This window comes from Sceloporus occidentalis, unplaced genomic scaffold, assembly GCF_023333645.1.
Source record: "Sceloporus occidentalis isolate IW3139 unplaced genomic scaffold, rSceOcc1.0.p SCAF_10, whole genome shotgun sequence".
Classification (NCBI taxonomy): domain Eukaryota; kingdom Metazoa; phylum Chordata; class Lepidosauria; order Squamata; family Phrynosomatidae; genus Sceloporus; species Sceloporus occidentalis.
The window spans coordinates 25,448,494-25,471,105 of record NW_028316990.1 but is presented as its reverse complement, the minus strand read 5'-3'; the positions used below and the strand labels follow the sequence as shown (position 1 = coordinate 25,471,105).

The 22,612-nt window shown below is 43.6% G+C and overlaps 1 protein-coding gene across 11 annotated transcripts in view; it reads right to left on the bottom strand.

The window, feature by feature from the left end:
- Positions 1-22,612, bottom strand: part of RBFOX1 (RNA binding fox-1 homolog 1) — a 1,300,148-nt gene that overhangs the window by 319,537 nt on the left and 957,999 nt on the right. Inside the window, exon 1 of one of the 11 annotated variants that reach the window (XM_089540308.1) lies at positions 16,795-17,609. The exons of 9 other annotated variants lie outside the window; for them this stretch is intronic. In XM_089540308.1, coding sequence (XP_089396434.1) covers positions 16,795-16,938 — 144 coding nt within the window. In that variant the 5' untranslated portion in view covers positions 16,939-17,609. Of the gene's footprint in view, positions 1-16,794; positions 17,610-22,612 lie in introns of those variants that run through there. One more of the 11 variants, XM_089540307.1, reaches the window with a different exon arrangement.

The following is a 22,612-nucleotide window of genomic DNA, read 5'->3' as shown; positions in this document are numbered from 1 at the left end:
TGATTCTATGATTCTATTGGTCTGCCAAGTTCATTCTTGTCTACAGTGTGATGCAGCAGCTGAAAAAAGGCCAATGTGATCATAGGCTGCATCAATAGATCGAAGGAAGTAATATTGCCACTGTATTCTGCATTTGGTTATGCCTCACCTAGGAAACTGTGTCGAGTTCTGGGCACCATAGTTCAAGTGGGATATTGACAAGCGAGAGCGTGTCCAAAGGACGCCAACTAAAATGGCAAAAAGTCTGGAAACCACTAAGCCCTACAAGGAGTGACTTAGAGAGATGGGTCTGTTTAGCATGGAGAAGAGAAGGTTAAGGGGGTGGCATAATAGCCATGTTTAAATATTTGAAGGGATGTCATATTGAGGATGGAGAAAGCTTCTTTTCTGCTGCTCCAGAGAACAGGACCCAGAACAATGGATGCAAGCTACAGGAAAAGAGATTCTACTTAAACATAAGGAAGAACTTCCTGATGGTAAGTTGAGCAGGAATTTGAACCCTGGCCTTTTGAAGGCCTAGCCCAACATAACGCCATGACAACTATGCAGATTCTTATGCATCTCCTCTAGCTGGGATTTTTAAAAAGGATCTATGTCCTTATTCCCACTTACAGATAAACCGGTATGCGATCCAAATCGATGGATTGATTTGACAGCGGAGCGTGATTCCCACTACATTTGCCCCAATCACATTTTCTCCAACTGAAATAATCCATTTGTGGTTCACATTTATGCATGAATCAATTCAAAATAGATCTGCTCCAGCCGGCCAAAGGGCGAATTTAAATCGATTTCGATCCACATCTGGTTCACACTTGCGCGGAATTGATCTATCCAAAAAAACGAGGGGGAAAAAACAGCATCAAAAAGATGCAGGGTAAATGGGCCTGGTGCATTTAATTCTCCAAATTGCTTCAGCGATTCGATTTAAGTGGGACCCAGGGTCATTTGAACCGGTTCAAACTGAATTGCGATCCGGTTTAAAAGGCAATGGGAATGAGTGTTTATATGTGTGCGGTGGTGTGGCTTTTTAATTTTTGTAGGGGGGCAGATCTCAGGTTCACCTCTTTTGTTCCTGTTAATGCTTCTCTCCAATGGCTTTTCAAGGCTGCCTCTCCTCATTCCACTTTATTTACTTTCTTCGGTAATAGGATCTAGCTGTGGCGGCGGCAGCTAACAGCTCCACTTGGTGGTAAATTCACTTGGCTTGGATGTGAAACAGCAATATCCACAGCAAGCTAAAAGGAAAGAGGGAAACTTATTGGCATTGAGGCCTGATCAGATCTTGCAGGCACCCACTGCCTTTGGATAAGATTACCGCTTGCCTGCCTTGAGGCATTTTATTTCCCAATTTAGTATTTTACTCTTGGGATGGATTTGATCCTCAGAATGGCAGTTTCCCATCCATGTTCAGACCAAAAAGCCACACTTTGGTGTTTTGTCCTCATCCAAGTCGCCAGATATCACATGTACCAAGAACCTGCCTGAATTTCCGAGGTTGGGAAGGAACTAATTACAAATGATCATGTACTTTCGGGTATTTCAATTTCTTCCCTTCACAACAAGAAAGGCATGGCTACATTACATTATAACTGTCATTTCATGAGAGGTAACTTCCCTCTTTTGCAGTATAAATCATAGAGTCATTGAATCATAGAGTTGGAAGAGACCACAAGGGCAATGTAACTCTGTAGCTACTTTCCCAACTATCATTGTCTGGCCCATATGTGAATGCTGTAGGGCTGTTGCCACACTGCAGAATTAATGCAGTTTGACACTGCTTTAACTTTCATGGCTCACAGCTATGGAATTCTGGGATTCGTACTTTGGTGAGATATTCGGCCTTCTCTGCCAGAAAGCGCACTACACATCCCAGGATTACACAGGATGGAGCCATGGCTGTTTAAGCAGTGTCAAACTGCTTTAATTCTGCAGTGTGAATGCAGCCCAAGTCTGTTCATACAGTATTCACATACTGCCCAGCCACCAGTAGTTAGAAAAGTAATTAGAACGTTACATTTACACTGTAAAAGGGTACAAGGTACAGTCCAGAGGATAATCCATCATAAAAGAATAGTCCAGAGGACCATGACTCTGGAGTACATGGTTCATCTCCCCTCACAGCCATGATACCCACTGGGTGACCCTGGGCAAGTCACACTCTCTCAGCCTCAGAGGATGGCAGTGGCAAATCCCATTCGAAGAAACTCATGAAGGCAACCCCCTGGTAGGCATGCATTAGGGTTACCATAGGTCAGAAACGACTTGAAGGCACACAGAAACAACAATTCATTGGGGTAATGCTGAGCTGCATGCAGCCTCTAGGACTTCCCCAAGATTGTCCCCAACCTCAAAGTCCAAGATCTTATAAAGAAATACATTAAAGATCTGGTTGATTCATTTTGCCAGAGAAATAGATCCAGACCACTGCTCATAGAACAGCAGTGTACCCATCACATTGCCCATTTTGCACCCTTAACTGAGCTCCTTTTCTCAAGGATGGTAGAAGAGGATCTCCCACTGCCATTTCTGTTTCCATCCATGCATGGAACTGAGGAGATGGGGGTCCATGTCCCCATTTGCTTCAGGCAGAAGATGCTCTTGGGTCAGCCCTGGACGCCAATCCTGCTTTCTTCATTAGTAGGGCCAGCGCTAGGTTCCTTAGCAATGGCCACCAAGAGAGGACTCTCATGTTGAATATCAAATGCCTCCCGAAAGGGCAACTTTTCAAAGCTTCTGGGGCCACAACTGGAAGCGAGGAAGAAAGCCAATGCATCCGTTTGCTCTTTAAGCAGTCATCTGGCATAATAATAAAGATTAGAGGAATGTGTCGGCAACGCACGCGGAGGTCCCTGTGCATTACACAATAATGACATTCTGAACGGAAATAAATGAAGCCCCTGCAGTGCTATTCTGTCAGCTTTGGAAAGTAAATAACTTGGCTTCTGACAAGAGAAAGAGAGAGAGAGAGAGAAGGAGAGAAAGAGAGAGAGTTTTGTTTCTCCTCTTTCTCTCTTGCTGTTCTTGCCACAGAACTTTAATGGAGCGACATAGCCATGCTTAAACCTAGAGACAGGATTAGTACATGAGCGAGGCTGGAAACTTCCCAGCGTTCATCCTCATTCTGATCGGTCGAGGCAATCGCCACTTTCCAATATTGTTCTGTTTTAGTTCGGAATAATCATCTTCCAGTTCCTTGCATTCATACATAGGAATAAATAATATCCCCATCAGTCCCTCTGATATGGATAGGATATGCATAAACGTACAATGGGAAGACTATCGTGTTTTATTGCATTGCAATATTTTGTAGCTTGCTAGGGCTACATGCTAAAGCAATAAAAATGTTCTTCTTCTCAGTGTGTAAAAATATCAGTGGCGGGTTATAGACCGCCCATTTGGGGCGGTCTGGACCCGCCCCTTTCCCCAGAGTATCGGCGCCTCAGTGGCCAGAACGGCAGCCACTGAGCCCCGATCCGCCGCTTTTCAGGCTGTGGGGAAGCAGCAAAACGCCGCTTCCCCGCAGCCTGAAAAGGGGTGTCCCTGGGGCTTCAAGCCCCAAGGACACCCCGTGGCTGCGGGGAGAAGGAGAAAGGGGCCGCTTGGCCCCTTTCTCTTTTAGTCCGCTGGGCGCAGCCGTCTGAAGGCTGCGCCCAGCGGACTAAACCAGGAAGGAGCTCCGAAATGGAGCTCCGAAACGGAGCTCCTTCCTGCTCCGTGTTCAGTGCGCACTAAGCGCCCTGGCGCGGAGCAAGGACGTCACGTCCGCGCCACCCCGTCTAGAGGCAGCGCAGTCGTGACGTCCTCATGGCGGCGGCCGTATGGAAGGGCCGCCGCCATTTAGTGCGTGACGAGCACGCACTAGGGTTAGGGCGGTGCTTCCGCACCGCCCTTTTGTAACCCTAGTGCATGCTCGTCACGCACTAAAGTGCCGGTCTGTAACCGGCCAATGTTTGAGCTGTTTTGAAGCACTATTTAGGCATATACACATGTGTCCCCCCCCCCCCCCCCCCCGCACAGAGTACCTTGTGCAGAATTTGGCACAGAATGCATTTTGTGCATGGGCAAATACATTTGCTGCATAGGAAAGGACCAGTTGCAAGAAAAGCTGAGAAGAAAACCAAGGTGGCATCTGCACTGCAGGAATAATCCAGTTTGACACCACTTTAACTGCCCTGGCTCCATTTTATGGAATTTGGGAAGTGTAGTTTGTTGTGGCACCAGAGTTCCCTGACGGAGAAGGCCAAAATGTCTCACAAATCCCAGAAATTCACAGCATTGATCCAAGGCAGTTAAAGCAGTGGCGAACTGGATTATTTCAGCAGTGCAGATGCAGCCCAAGAGGGGAAAATCCAACACGAAGCTCTGGATTAAAGAAAGCATGCCTAAACCAAGGATCTTTTTACCTGCTCTTGCTGCAGAGAGAAAGATGGGCAACTTCTTTCTCTCCTGCTGATCCTCTTCTCATCTTCCAAAGCAGGCTGTGACCTCCTAAACTGATCCTTTTCCTTTATTATTTCCCCTCTCTACTCTCTTTTCCCCCCTTCCAGTTCTGGTATTTAAAAAGGAAGGAGCCACTCCACTAAAGTGACTCCTTCCTGCTACTGTGGCTGAGAAGAGCGACCCTCTTTGACACAGCCATCGTCAAAACAACCTAGCTAGCTATTATTCAGGATGAGAATCACAAGGTACTTCATCTCTTCAAAAGCCCCTTTGCATTAGGCTGAGCTCTAGAAGGCAAGAGGAGGAGGAGGAAGGGGGGAAGGTACTAGGCCAAGAAGGAAGAATAAAAGGATGCCAAATCCATACTTCTCACCCAACTTTTCTTTAACTCTGGGGAAATGGAGCCATCAAACATAAGACCCAGAGGTTTGTCGATGAACACCAAACAACCTTGTTTTCATTAATTCAAACAAACAGTGTACCAGGACATCGCTTGCTAAATCTACATGGGCCTCATTCCCACTACCTTTTAAACCGGACCGTGAATCGGTTTGACCCCGTTCAAACGACCCTGGTTCCCACTTAATCCAAAATGCTAAAGCGATTCCGGGAGGGGGGCCATGCGCTAGACCCATTTAACCCGCATCTTTTAGACGCTGATTTTTTATGCTTCTTTTTCAATAAACCGATCATGCGCAAGCGTGAACCACATGCGGATCAGAATCGATTCAACTTTCTCCTTTGGCCAGCTGGAAGAGAATCATTTTGAATCGATTCATTGGTGAATGGGAACCACAAATGGATTATTTTGGAGGGAAAAAATGCGATCGGAGCAAATGTAGTGGGAACCATGCTTCGCTGTTGAATTGAATCATCAATTTGGATCGCACACCGATTTATCTGTAAGTGGGAATGGGGCCATGAATGGTTATCTTTGCCACCCACACTATGGTGAATTACCTCTGGCTTGGAGGATGACGTTTCCAAAAAGTGCTGCATGGCTCCCTTAGGCGCAAAATGCATTAACCCATCACAAGTGTGTGGCGTGGCGTGGCGTGGCGTGGCAATTTCCATCCTTTCTTTTTCACAGTACAGTATTTTGTCTGACAAAGTACAGTGATTTTACTCTCCTGATAACAACAATGGGGTCCCTCCCAAGTCCAGCTAGGCAGGTTACGAGACTCAGAAAAACCAGGGGAAAAAAACAGTAGCTACAACAACCACAACCATGACAATATTGTCTGTCCTCCGTCCACACAAGACAACCATTCAAGGCCTAGCTGTAAAAGTTGTAAAAAAATAATAAACAGATGGCAAATGAGCACCAGTCATGTATCTTCCATTTCATCCATGCATGCAGAAGGAAGATTTTGGTGAAAATTGCCATGAATGCAGCAATTACAGACAGTATACAGTAATACAGACTGTAATAAGTGTCCATTCTTTTCATGCTCTACCTTTGCCAGTTTGAGTGATGTGCAAACCACATGTTACATGGCAGGAAAAGAAGCTCAGGTTGACTGAAGACACAGCCTTTGCTGGCTTGAATGTTGCACATGGAAGTTCGCTCAGTATTCAGGTTCTGTGCCAAAAGTTGCACAGTTTATAGAATGCTATGCGGTTTTTTGGACAAGCTGCAAAACTTTTGCAGAAAAGTGTGATAATTTCCCATCATTTGGGGAAGGTGGTCATGGTGGAATTCCAAGTGCCCCAAAACTATGGAAAGGACAACTGTTTCATTGTTATTGACATCCATTGGGAATCAGAAAAATCAAGATTTACCACCCCTAGCACCATAACAAAGGCCCGTTACAAACAGGCCTTTGTGGCACCCCCGTCACGTGCTAGGGGTTGGCCGAGGACCTATGGTCCACACCGGCCTCACCCCTAGCACGTGATGGGGGCATAATAATGGTGGCGCCTTATACACACGGGCGCCACCAATTTTACATGCCGAATGCCCGGATATGATGCCGTGAGTGCGTGAGTAGCGCCTCACAGCATCCCATCCGGGGCGTAAGAAGAAGTGCCATTTTGGCGCTTCTTCTTCACTGCGTCCGGGAACCGTGTGGTTTGGCTGCTGTGGTTCCTGGACGCAGCAACCGGCGGCGGCGGCAGAGCGCCGCTTTTCGGCGGTTTATAACCCGCCAAAGTTACCATCCGCTCCTGACATTTCACTTAAAAAAGGAACTTCAATAGCAGGGCTGGAAAGAAGACCGGCCTGAGCCTTTGGAGAACCACAAACTGCCAGGGAAGTAGCCACATGAACCAAGGGGTTGACTCAATGTGAAGCTGTTTCTCTCCTGGCCAAAGAAAACAGGTATCCTCCACATCCCAAGGATGGATGCACTGCCCTGTCAGATACATTTTGCTCATTTTATTAAACCTCTTTGGGTATCTCTTCCGAAGAACTAACAAACTAATGCTCAAACAAGACACTGGCTAAGATCACACTACATTGTTGCACAGTGTAGACCTCTGCATGTGGAGTTATGGACTGATTGTGCAATTCAGCATTTGTGTCAATCGGCAATGCCATGCAACTGAGTACACCACCAAATGTGCCACCCAATGAACAAGCAAATATGTATGCTCATGGGCATATGATTCCACATATCCATCTACGTGTACTTATGCATCTGTGGTGCCATATGTCTCTCGGCATGTACATGTGCATCCATATGTGCAATGGCACCATGCACAACTCTGCTTCTGAAAATCAAAGTAGCACGTAGACCATTGATTCCCAAACTTTGATCTTCCAAGTGTTTTGGACTTTAACTTGCATGGTGGCTGATGCTTCCAGAGTTGAAGTCCAAAATACTTGGAGAACCAAAGTTTGTGAATCCCTAATATAGATGCTCCTCGGGAGACAAAAATGTCCCACATCACCTCCCATACCTGTAAAGGTGGTCCTCCTGAGAGAAGGGCCTCTCTGGAGGATCTAAAGACTTGGGTAGGCTCACATGGATGGGAAAATACAGTCTGTCAGTGGCCTTGACCTAGAATCATAGAATCATAGAGTTGGAAGAGACCACAAGGGTCATCCAGTCCAACCCCATTCTGCCATGCAGGAAATCTCAATCAAAGCATCCCCGACAGATGGCCATCCAGCCTCTGTTTAAAGACCTCCGAAGGAGTGTGTTCCACTGTCAAACAGCCCTTACTGTCAGGAAGTTCCTCCTAATGTTGAGGTGGAATCTCTTTTCCTTGCATCCATTGCTCTGGGTCCTAGGTTCTGGAGCAGCAGAAAACAAGCTTTCTCCCTCCTCAATATGACATCCTTTCAAGTATTTAAACAGGGCTCTCATATCACCTCTTAACCTTCTCTTGTCCAGGCTAAACATGCCCAGCTCCATAAGTCGTTCTTCATAGGGCATGGTTTCCAGACCCTTCACCATTTTAGTCACCCTCCTTTGGACACGCTCCAGTTTTTCAACATCCTTTTAAAATTGTGGTGCCCAGAACTGGACACAATATTCCAGGTGGGGCCTGACCAGAGCAGAATACAGTGGCACTATTACTTCCCTTGATCTAGACACTATACATCTATTGATGCAGATTAAAATTGCATTGGCTTTGTTAGCTGCCGCATCGCACTAAGCCATATAGGGCTTTATAGTCATCACTAGCACTTTGAATTGATCCCTGAAACAGACTGGCAGACAATTGCAACAAGGGGAATTGCAGGCTCCCTGTAATCAACCCAAGTTCACAATCTGTCTGCAATTCTCTGTACCAATGGAAGCTTCTGAACACTCTTCCAAGGCTGCCACACGCAGAGGACATTACAGCAATTCCAAGGGGTATAACTAAGATATGTGTCACCGTAACCAGATCAGGCATCTCCAGGAACAGGTACAATTGCTACAGTAGTTTAAGAGTGTAAAAGCACTTCTAGGTCTAATCAATTGCAGTTATGGTTTCCGTGTGCAAGGAAAAGTAACTCAAATGATCTATATTGGTGCATTTTTAAAAAAAACAAAAATAAGTGTGTGTGATGGGGGAAATTCCCCTGAACCATAGAGCTTGGAAAGAAGAGATTTATCTCTTCTTTCCCCAGAGAAAATCACCAGGAAAATCCCACCATTGCCAATGGGACCTTTTGGTCAATGCCTCCATGTGCTCTGTTTGGTATCCAAGGAGGTGTGTAGAACTGTGTAACAATTGGGGAGACCAGATACATACTTAGAGTCCCCTGCTCCCAATACAGATAAGCTTTCATTGGGTAATACTTGAAGAGAGCTAGATTTAGTGTTGATTTCAATTCTGTCTGAGAACTCAAAGATTCTTCTGCCTCCTCCTTGAGCTGAAATAACACCTCCATCATTTCTCATTCACTGACCCTACAAAAGGGATCTAGGCATCTTAGTCAACCACAAGCTGAACATGAGTCCCTGGAGTATAGGGTCTAGACCAGCAATTCTCAACCTGTGGGTCGTGACCCTTTTGGGGGTCAAATGATCCTTTCATAGGGGTTGCCTAAGACCTTCGGAAAACACATATTTCCAATGGTCTTAGGAACCGAGACATCACAGTTTTATGGTTGGGGGTCACCACATCATGAGGAACTGTATTAAAGGGTTGCAGTATTTGGAAGGTTGAGAACCACTGATCTGTATCCTAATAGCACCACTCTATTCTGCTTTGCTTAGAACTCACCTGGAATATTGGGTCCAATTTTTGGGCACCATAATTCAAGTCAATTCAAGGGACATTGCCAATCTGGATCATGTCCAGAGGAGGGCAACCAAAATGGCGAAAGGTCTGGAGAGCCCCAAGACCTTTGAGGAAGGGTCTAGGGAGCTGGGTATGTGAACTTGGGGATGATTAAGAGGTGACATGATAGCCATGTTTAAATATTTGAAGGGATGCCATACTGAGGATGGAGCAAGCTTATTTTCTGTTGCTCCAGAGACTAGGACATGGAGCAATGGATACAAACTACAGGAAAAGAGGTTCCACCTCAACATTAGGAAGACCTTCTTGACGGTAAGAGCTGTTTGACAGTGAACTGCCTCATAGTCTCCTTCTATGGAGGTTTTTAAGCAAAGGTTGTATGGACATCTGTCACAGGGAGTGCTTTGATGGTATAGTCCTGCATGACAGAATGGAGTTGGACTGGATGACCCTTGGGGTCTCATTCAATGCTATTATTCTATAAATTCCTGTATAGTTCCAGCATGGTATAATGGTATAAATGTTGGACTAGGAGTCTGGGAGATGAGGGTTTGAATACCTGCTTGGCCATGGAAACCAACTGAGCTTAGGCAAGTCACACTCTCTCAGCCTCAAAGGAAGTCAAAACCAAGCCTCTGCTGAACAAATCTTGCCAGGAAAACCCATGAAAGGTTCATTTTAGGGTTGTCATAAGTCGGAAATGACTTGATGGCACACAAGAAGTGCAACGCAGCTATGGAACAGATGCACAGCGGAAGTGTCAGCGAGGAAGAAATAAAACCATCTTTGTGGGATATCTTCAGACTGGAGAAGGTTTTCTTTTTATGTTTTAACCCCAGAGGCACTGTCAAACTTTATATTTTCATTTCAGTGAAAATCTAGTGGCAGCTTTGGTTTCTGGACAGTAAGAAAATACAGCTCCATAGAAAGTAAAATAAAAAAACCTACAGAAATACAATTTGTGCAAAACTAATGGCTAGGCCAGAACATGAGAGCCCTGTGTGTCTTGTTTGGTTTGGTTCTGTTTTAAAACAAGCTAGTTTGCTTTCTAATTTTGCAAGGCTCTTTTGCTGTAACCCTTAACAGCGCAACAAAGTTTTCCAGCACGAAAACTCCCCTCTTGAGCCACTCTCTACACTGCAAACTATTTTCTGGTTAAAGACAAAGCTGGCTGATATTGAAGTTTCAGTTCAATTGTTTTCGATCTGCCGGTGTCCAGCATGAGAAATGGCTCCATTTAAGAGGAATTACCCTTTGTACAAATCACTTCACTATTTAAAACAAACCGCATGCATCATCATTAAGTGGGGGAAAATTTACCAATCTTATGATATCGACGGTGCCATGGCTGTGCAATTGCTTCTGGAAAGTTCAGCCAGTAACAGACAATGCGGTTGCAAGACTTTTGATCAAGACCAGGCTGTCTGGCTTTTTACAAAATACATACCAGGTATAATGTGTTTTCTTTATTGGATTTATACCCCACTTTTCTCCTAGGAAAGGGTGCAAGGTGCATGCGTGCGTTGTTTCCCTCCGAGTCGTGACCTATCGCAATCCTAAGGCGAACCTATCACAGGGTTTTCTTGGCAAGTTTCTTCAAAGGGAGTTTGCCATTGCCATCCTCTGAGGCTGAGAAAGTGTGACTTGCCCAAGAGTGTTTTCATGGCCAAGCAGGGATTCGAACCCCGTCCTTTAGAGTCATGGGGTTTTCTTGGCAAGATTGGTTCAGAAGGAGCTTGCCATTGCTTTCCTTTGAGGGTCAGAGTCTGTGACTTGTACACTTGTTGATTTTGCATGATGTCCAGCTTTGTTGCAAATTTGTGTGTCCTTTGTTGGTTTGTGTACAAAATTTTGTATTCCCTTCTCTTAAACCCAGTGGCTTTACACGGCCAAGCCAGGATTTGAACCCTGGACTCCAAGGTTGTAGTCCAGTGCTCAAACCACTACACCTCTGAGGTGCTTAATGAATGTAATACACAAAGAAATGCATTTATTGATTTTATTTGTATGCTTGCAACTCTGTGAGGACAGGATGAAAGCATGCAACCTTTAAGCTCTTGTAAAATAGGGGAAGGTTTCCTACCGGTTGAGACAAACCCCCATCACAAGGAGTTAACACTGTGCTGCAAAACAAGAGGAGTGAAATAAACACAGTATCACACTCAAGCCCCATTGATCTTTTTAAGCCCCGTCATGCAATGTGGCTTTGCTCCTTTGCTTCCCAAAGTCAAATCAATTTGGGGATGTCAAAATTATCTCAAAGGAAAGCAATTCGGAGTTCTGCCCACTTAAGAGATGCCAAATTGTGCCTCCGACAACGAAAGGAGGAATCGCTGGCCAAAATGGTGTGTGCCTTTTTAAAAGATCTCTAGAAGCAAAGGATCACGTCCATAGGCTGAAAATATCACCTAAAAGGCATATCTGGATCCCATACTTCCACAGAGAGCTTTGCAAACCCTACCCAGTTTCTTGACAGAACAAGTTTCTACTCCAGAATGGTCTTTTCTACAGTTATTTTCACAAGACAGAGGCAATTCCCATGTAAACTCCTAAAACTGAAGTCCAAGCCTGAAATCCTATATCCACCTGCATTGAATGAAACCCCCATGATCTGTCAAATATTCATAGGACGCAGCTGCAAACTGACTACTACACTTGATAAAAAAATCTTTTAGTACAGGTTGAGTTTCCCTTATCCAGACTTCAAAATATTCCAACAACCAAGTGTCAGGGACCCCTTTGCTTTCTGATGGCTCAGTATACACAAACTTTGTTTCATGCACAAAATGATTTTAAAAATATTGCACAAAATTACGTTCAGGCTCTGCGTATAAGGTGCATATGAAAGATAAGTGAAGTTTGTGTTTAGACTTGGGTTTCACTTCCAAGATATCACATTGTATGTGTATATATGCAAATGCAGGTATTCCAAAATAAAACAAAAATGCAAAACCCAAAACACTTATGGTCCAAAGTATTTTGGATAAGGGAGGCTCAACCTGGACTGCACTTGATAAGTTTCCATGCTATGCTTGAGAAAGTTGTTCCATGAGCTTTTGGATAGCTTCTCTGGATTCATCCAACATCCGTCTTTGATATTATTTTCCTTTCCCACTTTATTGTGATATGTTTAATGCTTAATCTATAATTTAGACCAGGCCCACAGGTCAGGCTTCTGAATTTAACCATTTATCACCCACGTTTTCCATGGCATCAGTAAAAACTGCCATGAAACATCGAAAGTGGTCTTTTAAAACAAGGGCACCGTTATGTGTGGTAAAGGATTTCTGAACAGAACTTGCAAAACATAGCTTGCCATTAATGTGGGGGAGAAAACAACACTATTTTGTGACAGCTTTTAAAGGCTTTTAAGCTATGGCCCATAGGTCCGATAAACTGAGATGGTGCACTTTATCAAGTAATAAATTAGCATTGCACAGAAGAGCAAGCAAACACCTTTTCAATGGAAAACCCTTAAATCTTTTAAATAATTATCTAAGAGCAAATACGATAGTGGTTTATGTTTTGGACTATGACTCTAGAGACGAGGGTTTGAAGCTTGGGTAACCTTGGCTAAGTCACACTCTCTCAGCCTCAGAGGATAGCAATGGGAAACCTTCTCTGCAGAAACTTGCCAAGAAAACCCGGTGATAGGTTTGCCTTAGGGTTGCTGTAAGTCAGAAAGCAAAACCAAATGCAACACACAACCTTTATGACTCTAGAGAACAGGGTTCGAATCTCATTGGGTAGCCATGGTCAAGCCACAATCTCTCAGCCTCAAAGGATGGCAATGGGAAATCCTCACTGAAGAAACGTGCCAAGAAAACCCTGTGATAGGTTCGCCTTAAGGTTGCCATAAGTCAGAAAGTAAAACAAAACACAACACACAACCTTTATGACTCTAGAGAACAGGGTTCAAATCTTGTTGGGTAACCTTAGGCAATCTCTCAGCCTCCGAGGACGGCAATAGGAAACTCACTCTGCAGAAACTTGCCAAGAAAACCCTGCGATAGCTTCACTTTAGGATTGTCATAAGTCAGAAAGCAAAACAAAGCACAACACACAACGTTCTTTATAATGAAGGGAATTTCTATTATATCATTTCTTTGTAATGAAGGGACAAATGAAGGGAATTTCGGTCAGGAGGAGACCACTTCTGTTTTGTGCTTAAGCAAGAAACAGCCCTCCATCATATGCACCTGATTACACCAACGTCTTTAAAGGTACATAGTCGAAATAATAAGAATAAAAATGTGTGTGGTGTTGCATTTATTTTAACAACAAATATGTGTTTATGGTGGGGAGATGTAACACATACATTGTGTAGGATGGCAGCTTAGCACATTATTGATCGATGAGGGCGATGAGGAATCATTATGAATCTGGGTTTTAGTCCAGGCAGATCCTCAGCACTCAAGTTTGAGAACCAGAAGACATTTCAGCCAAAGAATGTGAGCGACCTCTAGTTAGGGCTGTGTGATACTTGGCATCCATGCCTCTTATTGGGGAGGCGGAAGGACATGTGGGTTTGTTCCCCCGCTCAGATATTCTGCCAGGATCCTAATTGTGAAATATGTATTCCCAAAGGGCAGGTTTTGTCTTATGCAATTTATTTGCTCCCTTTGGCTGGATGTGGAGGAGGAGGAGGAAAGGGGGAAAGAAGAAGAAGGAGGAAAAGAAAAGAAAAAAACCAAATATTAAATGTGGTGGTTGCATAATTCTAGATAAGAATTATTGATAAAGCTAAAGGTGGCAGGACAACCAGAGTCGAGCGTATTTGGAAAGATGCCTTCTTTGGAGTTTTGCAAAAAAACAACTGGGCAAAAATCTGAGCTACTTTACCTATAAAGTGTGAACGACATTACATGCGTATATGTCTGTATGCATGTGTGTATGTGTGTAACGTCATAAGAACAAAGCCAAACCGGTTAGAAAGCGGAATGGCATGCGCCTTGATAGCTGAGACCGCATCTCTATGCATAATTTTTTTTTGGGGGGGGGGGTGGTTGGGAAGTCTTCAGGATACAATTTCGAAAATGCACCATGGTGGCTTCTCGTCTTTTATCTCAGCCAGGATGGAAGGCATTGACTCCACCACTTCCAAACTATCATTAGGACAGCATGCATTTTCTTAGATCAGGAAAGCATCTCAGTGCGCAGACTAGGGTTGCATAAAGCAATTGCAATTCGGCACACAGGGAAGAGATTATTCCCCAAATCCCTTTTCTTCCCCTTCACCACCTGACCTCATATTTATGTAATCTTTTAACAGCTCCTTGTGGGGAAGGCTTGACCTCTCACCTTTAGTCACCTTTGACTTTTCGTAAGCCAATGTTTAAAACACTGCCTTTGAAAAAGTTCAGTATACAAGTGGAGGAAAGAGGGGCCTCCCTCCCTCCCTCCCTCCCTCTTCCTTCCTTCTTTCATTTTCTTTCTTTCCTTCCTTCCTTGCTTCTTTCCACCCATCTTTCCTCCTTTCTCCTTTTTTTCCTTTTCTTTCTTTTCCTCCCTCCCTCCCCTTCCTTCTTTCCTTCCTTCCACCCATCTTCCCTTCTTCTTCCTTTTTTCCTTTCCTTTTCTTTCTTTTCCTCCCTTCCTCCCCTTCCTTCCTTCCACCCATCTTTTCTTCTTTCTCCTTTTTTCTTTTCTTTCTTTTCCTCCCTCCTTCCCTCCCTCCTTTCCTTTCCTTCTCTCCTTCCATCCATCTCCCTCCCTCCCTCCCTTTCCTTCTCTCCTTCCACCTTCCTTCCTTCCTTCCTTCCTTCTCTTCTTTCCATCTTCTGCCCTTCCTCCATCTCCTGACCCTCTCATACAGCCATGCAGGAATGCAGCAATATTTTAAAGACCTGCCCCATAAGCAGTTTGTTTTAAAAGACATACATAGAAAGCAAGTCAGCAAGAATAAGACTTCTGACTAAGCTTTTTAAAAAGAAAAATACAATCTGGCAGGCTTTGGGCTCATTTTAATTACAAGCGCATGAAGACCCTCCCCACACAAAGGCATATTCAAAGTCTGTAGACACGAACCTTTTAATATACAGTTTGTTTCTTGGTGCCAGAGTCCATTCCCAGCCCAGTGTCCTAGATGCAGACAGGAGAAATTCACCTGTGCAGTTTCAATTCAGAAAGCTTCCCTGGAATTGCTCACCTTTTGAAAGACACATCAAGGCATGCCATCTACCTACATTTTTATTTTGGACAAGGAGAGGTATCCCTAGAAATTAAGAATATTTTTGCCACTGGATATATATTTTAAAATAATAATAATAATAATAATAATAATAATAATAATAATAATATCATCAATTAAAAGAGACAGACAAAGGAACAAACTTCAGCATTGCTCTGTGCAATTCTCTGCATGACATCTAAACTAGAATGGAGGCTGAGCGTTCATAGATAAACGCCACTGTACACTACGCTTCAGCTGAGCCATAGTAAACACATAAAGGAGGAGGGAGGGGGGAAACATGGCATTCTCAACAGAATAAATGCAATTAATCACATTTGCATGACAATATATTTTAATCTTGCTTTGAAAAACCCAACACACATCCCCCTCTCTCGTAGCAGGCTTAGCTTATTACTCACAAAACTATCCGTTCTAATAAAGCATTCTGAGCAGCAGCCACCGAGTCTCTAGATGCCGACACTTTGAGGATTAGCACATTTGCCGGGAAGAAAACCCTGTGCGATTGCTATGGGATTTACTTGGGAGTAAGTGGACTTGAAAGCGGAGCTTTCACCGGATGCCATTCTCTCCCATTCTTTTGTGATTTCATGAAAAAGGAGCAAGGACTCTAAAAAACCTTCTAAGCCAAAAAAGAAAGAAAAGAAACTGGGAGAAGACGAAGGACGAGATGCTTAAAAATAACTTAAGGTGGAGAGCCATGGTGAGATGGTAACTTCTTATCTTATATATGATGTCCATTTGCAAATGTCCAGATGCAGATCACAGATTTATAAATCACCCATCAGATAAAGTTCTACATTTAAAAAACAACAGCTACAACGCCTATGCTTCTTACCTACTCCATTGATCCTTCATCTGCACTTTGTTTCAGTAAAGACTTTGTGTTCCTGATATGAAGTGTAACCCCAAATTTGCATTTAAAGGGGCTTAAACTTTGGAACACCATTGATGTTCAGAAAAAAAGAACAAGCGAGAAAGATAAGTATCACCCCCCCCCTTCAAAAATGCATATTATGTCTTGGTTTTAATGTCCCGGAAAACCGGCATCCGATAACAAAGCAATGCCTTTAGGACCTCAACACAGGGATTGTTCACAATGGAAATGAGAAAGCCTCAGAAAAACCATTACAAGGGGGTGGGGGGGGAGGATAGCTAGATCTTAAAACTTGCAAAATTTTGGTATTACAGACAGCAAAGCGGGACGGAGAAAGCACTTTGTGTACAATTCTTTTAAATATTGGGATCGTTCAAATGGGGGGCATAGAGAGGCGCACACGCCACATACGCGCACCAGAGAGAGAATGCCACACTCCACTCATGCAGAAAGCTCTTTCCACTCCATGAGGTAGAGACAATACAGTGACAAGTGGAGGGAAGGACCAAACCGAGAGATACAGAGAGAAAGGAAGAGGAGGAAGAGATGCAAAAGGGTTGTTCGCAGGGGGGAGGAAAGCCAAGAAAAAGTTGTTCCGACTTACCTGCTGCAAGTACATAAAAGTCAAGGCACAGGACAGCTGGGGACACATGCTGACATTCGGAAGTGCCACGCAGGTTGTCCCCGTGAGCGGATGTTGCATGTTGCTGCTCTGAACTCGACGTACGACAACTGACGGGGCTTGCATGTGAACGCGCCGGTCCTGGCTCGCCCGGGCAAGACGGGTTATTTGTCCCTCTCTCCCTTTCTCTCCCAGGCCCCCCTAACCAACACCACCGGCACCACAATGCTGCCACCCCTCTCTTCCTCTTTCAGAGGTGTTCCTTGCAAGCGCATAGACCCAAAAGATGGATATATATAGACATATGCCAATACTATATGAATATATATATGTGTGTGCCAGTAATATCCCACCCTCACTGTGCTGCCTTGTGCCCTCTTCGTGGGGTCTCTTGGTCTAGGGTGGGCACCTCCGGTTTATTTTCTGCCCCCCAGACCAGATCCCTCAAACCCCTACATGCCTCTGCCAAGGCAAGGCCTTTGGGTAAATCGTGGCGCATGGGTGTGCGGTGGCACAGCGTTGGTGGCAGGGGGCCCTCTCTCTGTGCCAAGGAATAAACCCACCCGCAAAGAAACAAATCAACCAAAGCAAGGGAAGGGAAGGAGGGAGGGGGAAAAAAGGACTGAACTGAGAAGGAGGAAAGCAAAGGGAGGGGGAATTTAATAAGCAGTGAAGAGAAGGCAGCCTCCAGCTTCGACGCCGAGCGGCTGAAAACTCCCCTTGTGTGACATCCAGCGTGCAAAGAAGGGTTTTCTCCACATCGAAGCGGCACACTTGCACAGAGCAAGAGACAGAGAGAGCGAGAGAGAGCCAAACAGAGACAGAGAGGGATTCTCACAGGGTGACTCCTTCTGGTGCAACTGATGCTCTCATTTCTCAAATGGGCCCTAGCCAAGGCAAGGTCTCTTTGCCACTCACCAAAATTCAAATAATGGCATTTTTAAAAAAAATAGATCCCTTGAGAGGATACAAAAGGGGGAAGGGGGAGTGATGGAGAGGAGCATCACAACACACACACATACATACAGAGCCATGAGGTTTGGGCAATTAATGATGCTGCCCAGCTGGGACCCAAAATGATGTTGTGATTCAAATACAGACACTGCTCCTCTGTCATCCCCCCCAACAGACCTGACAAAGAGAAAGGGAATCCCTTTTCTGCAAGATCCAACACAATCCTGTGCTTGTGCAGGCATTGAGAGAGCCTAGAAAGTTAAACACTTTATATAGATCTGTCTTTGATCTCTACTGGGTCGTTGGTCTCCAGATACGCACCCAGATGGATTTTGCACGCCTGATTTGGGCAACAAAAAGAAGAAGCTGGAACTCTGATGTATCCCAAGCCTTTTTTTGCATCGGGAATGCAACCCAGTCTCTCCAAGAAAGAGCAAGGGGGAAAAACACAAAGGCTAAGAATAATACTAATAATTGCAATAATAACTGCAATGTTATTGTTGCTGTTGTTGCTATTATTATTATTATTCTGCTCAGTTAGCTACCATATGCAAAAAGAATGTGTTTTATTTTTTATAACTGAGGATGGCTTGAAATAGCTAAGACCAGACAGAGAGCAAAATGTAAGCACTCCAAGTGCAGAGCTTTGAAAATATACTTATAAATATGTATGTGTGTGTACACATGTACACACAATTCCTAGTTCCTTTCACTTCTCACAATATACCTTCCACTCTTTCCCCTTCTTTATTTTCATGGGAGTATACTACTAATAATAATAATACTAATAGTAGATGTGAAAAATTAGATTCGGTACTGCAGAGGAATCTGGGGATATGGAAAAGTCTTCCAACTCTTCTATCCAGAGGTTGGGGGGGGGGGGGGCAAATTTCTTTCACACTCATACTCCACAACATACACAAATATATATGGTCAGGTAATAGACATACATCAGCATATCATTGAAGACTATAAAACATGTCGGGAGGAACCACCCATTACAAGAGGCTATTCTGTCCACTTCCATGCGCAAACAACTTCATGAAGTCACTAGGGAGACTCTCATGTTTACTTTTTTACTTAGAGGAGAGCAGTGCGTCTCTCTGGCATTAGTATGCGGTCCTTGCAGACTCCCCTTTGCCCCCCTTTTTATTTTATGGAGCAATAATGATTCATTAGTAGATCTAGTTAGTCGTCTTGCAATAAAATGGGATGTGATCTGCAAATTCAATCACAGATGCTCCAAACTTGTCCTTGAGGTCAAATTTCACTTTCTCCCCACTTTCCGCTCTCTCTAAGTATCACTAAGATGCAGCCAAACAAGAAAGAAGAGGTGCCTATGTTCTTCAAAATGGATTTTGACAAATGGATTGAATTATTAATTCTTCCATAAGGCGGCTGGCATCTCAACAGTTTGCCTCTGGATCCCCTTTGCATGTTTAAGGATCTCTTTTGAAGGAAGAGGAAGGCATTAAAAAAAAACTTTGGAAACACTCACTGGGGATGCAACTTTTTCAAAGCAGGGAAGATGCCAAAGCAGGCGAGGCGAACATTTATGCCAAGAGATGGAAGTTTTGGAGGAAGGCTGGAGAATCATAAATTCGGAGAGAGAAATATAATTGGTGCCATTTGTTGCTCTAAGGGGACAGAGCCGGAGGAAGGAAAGGGGGCAGGTTTTTAACCCAATTTCCTTGGAAATAAAGAGGATTCCTTTCTCTTTTTCTTCCCAAACCCTTCTTGAACCAAAATGCAAACAGATCACCCGAGGAGGATCCCCTGCAATTCAGACAAATAGCTCTCAACTTGAAAAGTAATGCGCTGCTGCACCTTGAGCGGTGCAAATCTTTAGAAAAGAAAAGGTGGGGAAAGCTCTGTGGCAATCTTGCTGCAATGACTTCAATAAAAGAAAGGCCTGTGGGGAGCCAATGTTTCTCTCCCCATAGAAAGAGGGCTCTCTAAGAAAGCCTTGCACCTCTCCCCCCAACCCATGGAATGGCTTTTTTCTTTTAAAAAATTGAAATAAATAGAGACTTACAAAAGAGGGATGCCTTGCATGCGCTCTGGAAGTCCATGCCTTTGCAGCGTATCATGAGCCGGAGCTTACTCCGATATCACTGCCACACTGAAACCGCACAAATTAATTTATAATGCAAAAAGGAAAAAAAGGGGAGAGAGAGAAAAAGAAGAGAGAAAAAGCGAGAGAGAGGAGGAGGAGGGGGGAATTAAAAGCCTAGATATAGGCGCACACAAAAGAAAGGGTCGGAAAGCCGAACATAAAACGAAGTCCCTTATTGCTCCTTTCCCCAACGTTTCTCCCCCTCTATTCTTTCTCTCTTTGCCTTAAGCAGTCTCTTCGTCTGACAGAAAAAGTATCCCAGGCTAGTCCTTCTCTTTTCTAGCACAGTAAACATGTTATTCAGCAAATGCCCTCAGCTGATAGATTTCCTCTTTCTTTCTTTCTTTCTTTCTTTCTTTCTTTCTTTCTTTTCCCTTGCCCATTCACAGAGGCAGCCTGATAAATAAAACATGCTCCTTTAATAAGACCCTATCAGGATGCTTAATGAAAAGCAAATACATTGCATTCGAGGCTAATAAATCTATTTGCTTGGGCTATTATGATTTATCTTATTATTATTATTATTATTTTCAAAAGTTTTAAATTGGTCAGGGCAAAAGAGTTTGGAACTTGTCCATGGGATTTGGATGCCGAAAGCCAAGTTCTAAACGATAACCAAAGATTGGTCAAAGTGCCAAAGGTGGCCATTGACGCTTCTCCCACTAATTGAGATTAATTTCTTTAAGGTGAGGTAATATCTTTGCACATCATTTTTCCAGAATTAGTCAACGCAGAACATCCACACTGAAAAATTTGTGCAGTTTGACACCACTTTAACTGGCATGGCTCAAGGCTATGGAAACCTGTTATGCCTAGTTTGGTGAGATATTTAGCCTTTGCACAACAGACTACAAGTCCCAGGATTCCACAGGATGGAGCTATGACTGTTAAAGCGAACTGCATTAATTCATGGCGGCAACCTGTCTTATCAACTGGAAACCACTCAGGTACCACATTTCCTCTAGGAAATTGAGGTGAAATTCATGCCCATGTTTTCCCAATATTACTGACATAGTTCAGTTCTAGAAAAGTGTGGACATTGCCAGGAATGCACCAGCAAAAGTTAGGAGTCCAGGACTGTCCCTCTATTAGATCCATGCCAGGATTCATCTGGTCAAGCTTTCTTTCACTGTAGACATATGAACCTTCATCAAAGAAAGGGGACTATTTAGCTGCTAAGTTTAGCATGCGGATATTCTGCACATGAATGCATGCGACCACCAGGAAAACCCTTGGTTCCACCAAAAAGGATGGAGTCTTTGCTCCTCATCTGCTTCTGTGGATTTCGGACCCAGTCATGGATATTGTCCAAAATCATAAATGCTTGAAAAACAGTCTGAAAACTCATCCATTCCTTATGATATTAAAGGTGATTCATTTGCCCAATTGGTCGCATGCACAGCCAATACTGGGAAATATAGGACCAGTGATATGGCACATAATTTGCAAGTTGCAAGCATTCATCATGAAAAATCCCTACAGGAATAGAAGAAAAGTACTTGAGAAAGTGTTTAATACAACACAACATTTCAGTTGGAGTGTAAGAAGCTTTCTTCTATCTTTCATTTCTCTCTGATGGTAGGAGAAGCCTTCCTCTTAAACCATAGTTTTGCGGGAAATACGGTAAAGAAAGAACAGAGTAAATGCAACCAATGATGGCATTAAACATAATGATTGCCTCAACAGGGCCATTGTCAGAATGGAGAGAAATACAGAATGTCTCAAAGAAAAAATTGCATGGCATTTCAGCGCTGAGATGTAAAAGAGAGAACGAGAGAGAGAAAGAAAGAGGGACTATCCCATAAAGTTCCCAAAAATGACTCATTACATTGTTTTAAAGTGTTTTAAACCTTTTTTTACATTTTAACTGTATTTTATCCTTTTAACGTAATTTGCTTTAATGTTGTAATAATTTTATTTTATTTTAATGTACCCTTTTTGTATGCTTTTAACCGTACTGATTTTTAATACTGTAAGCCACCCTGAGTGCCAGTTTTGGGAAAAAGGTGGGATATAAATTGATACTACTATTACGACTACGACTACGACTACTAATAATACAAATGGCAAGTGGATGGGAAACCACAGATGATAGTGTTTTGGCGTAAATCCTTCACTGCATGTATAAAGCTAGTCGCTCTCATCTGCTAGGCTTCTACATTTAGTGGAGCAAAATTATAGTTTTGCTACTCTTCTGTCATGCATTCTAATTTTAATCACCAGTATCCTATGTTGGCTACTTAGATAAGTCTAGCTAACCAACTCACCAAAAGCCTCTGAGGAAGTAGACTTTAACCTACAAAAGCTCATGCTGCCAACTTCTTTCTTTCAGTTGGTCCCAAAGGTGCTACAAGATCTCTCTACATACTGATTCTACAGACTATTTCTTTGAATTCTAGCTAACCGAGTAATATTTCCTGGCTCAACCTCCTGCAAACTAATGGAAATGTCATCTGCACATATTTTGATCACCAACAAGATGGATCTCCTTCTCCCCATCCAGCTGGTGCATGGTAAAGTAGGCTTGGGAGAAGTTACAATCATATCACAGTTCATCATCATGATCACTATCATCATCATCTAAACTATCTTTGTACCCTGACCTTCCCCCAAGATTTGGACTCAAGGAACCTAAGGTGACCCTATTATGGGGTTTTCTGTGGCCAAGAGTGTGTGACTCACACACGGTCCCTCAGTGGATTTCTATAGCTGAGCAGGGAATCAAATCCT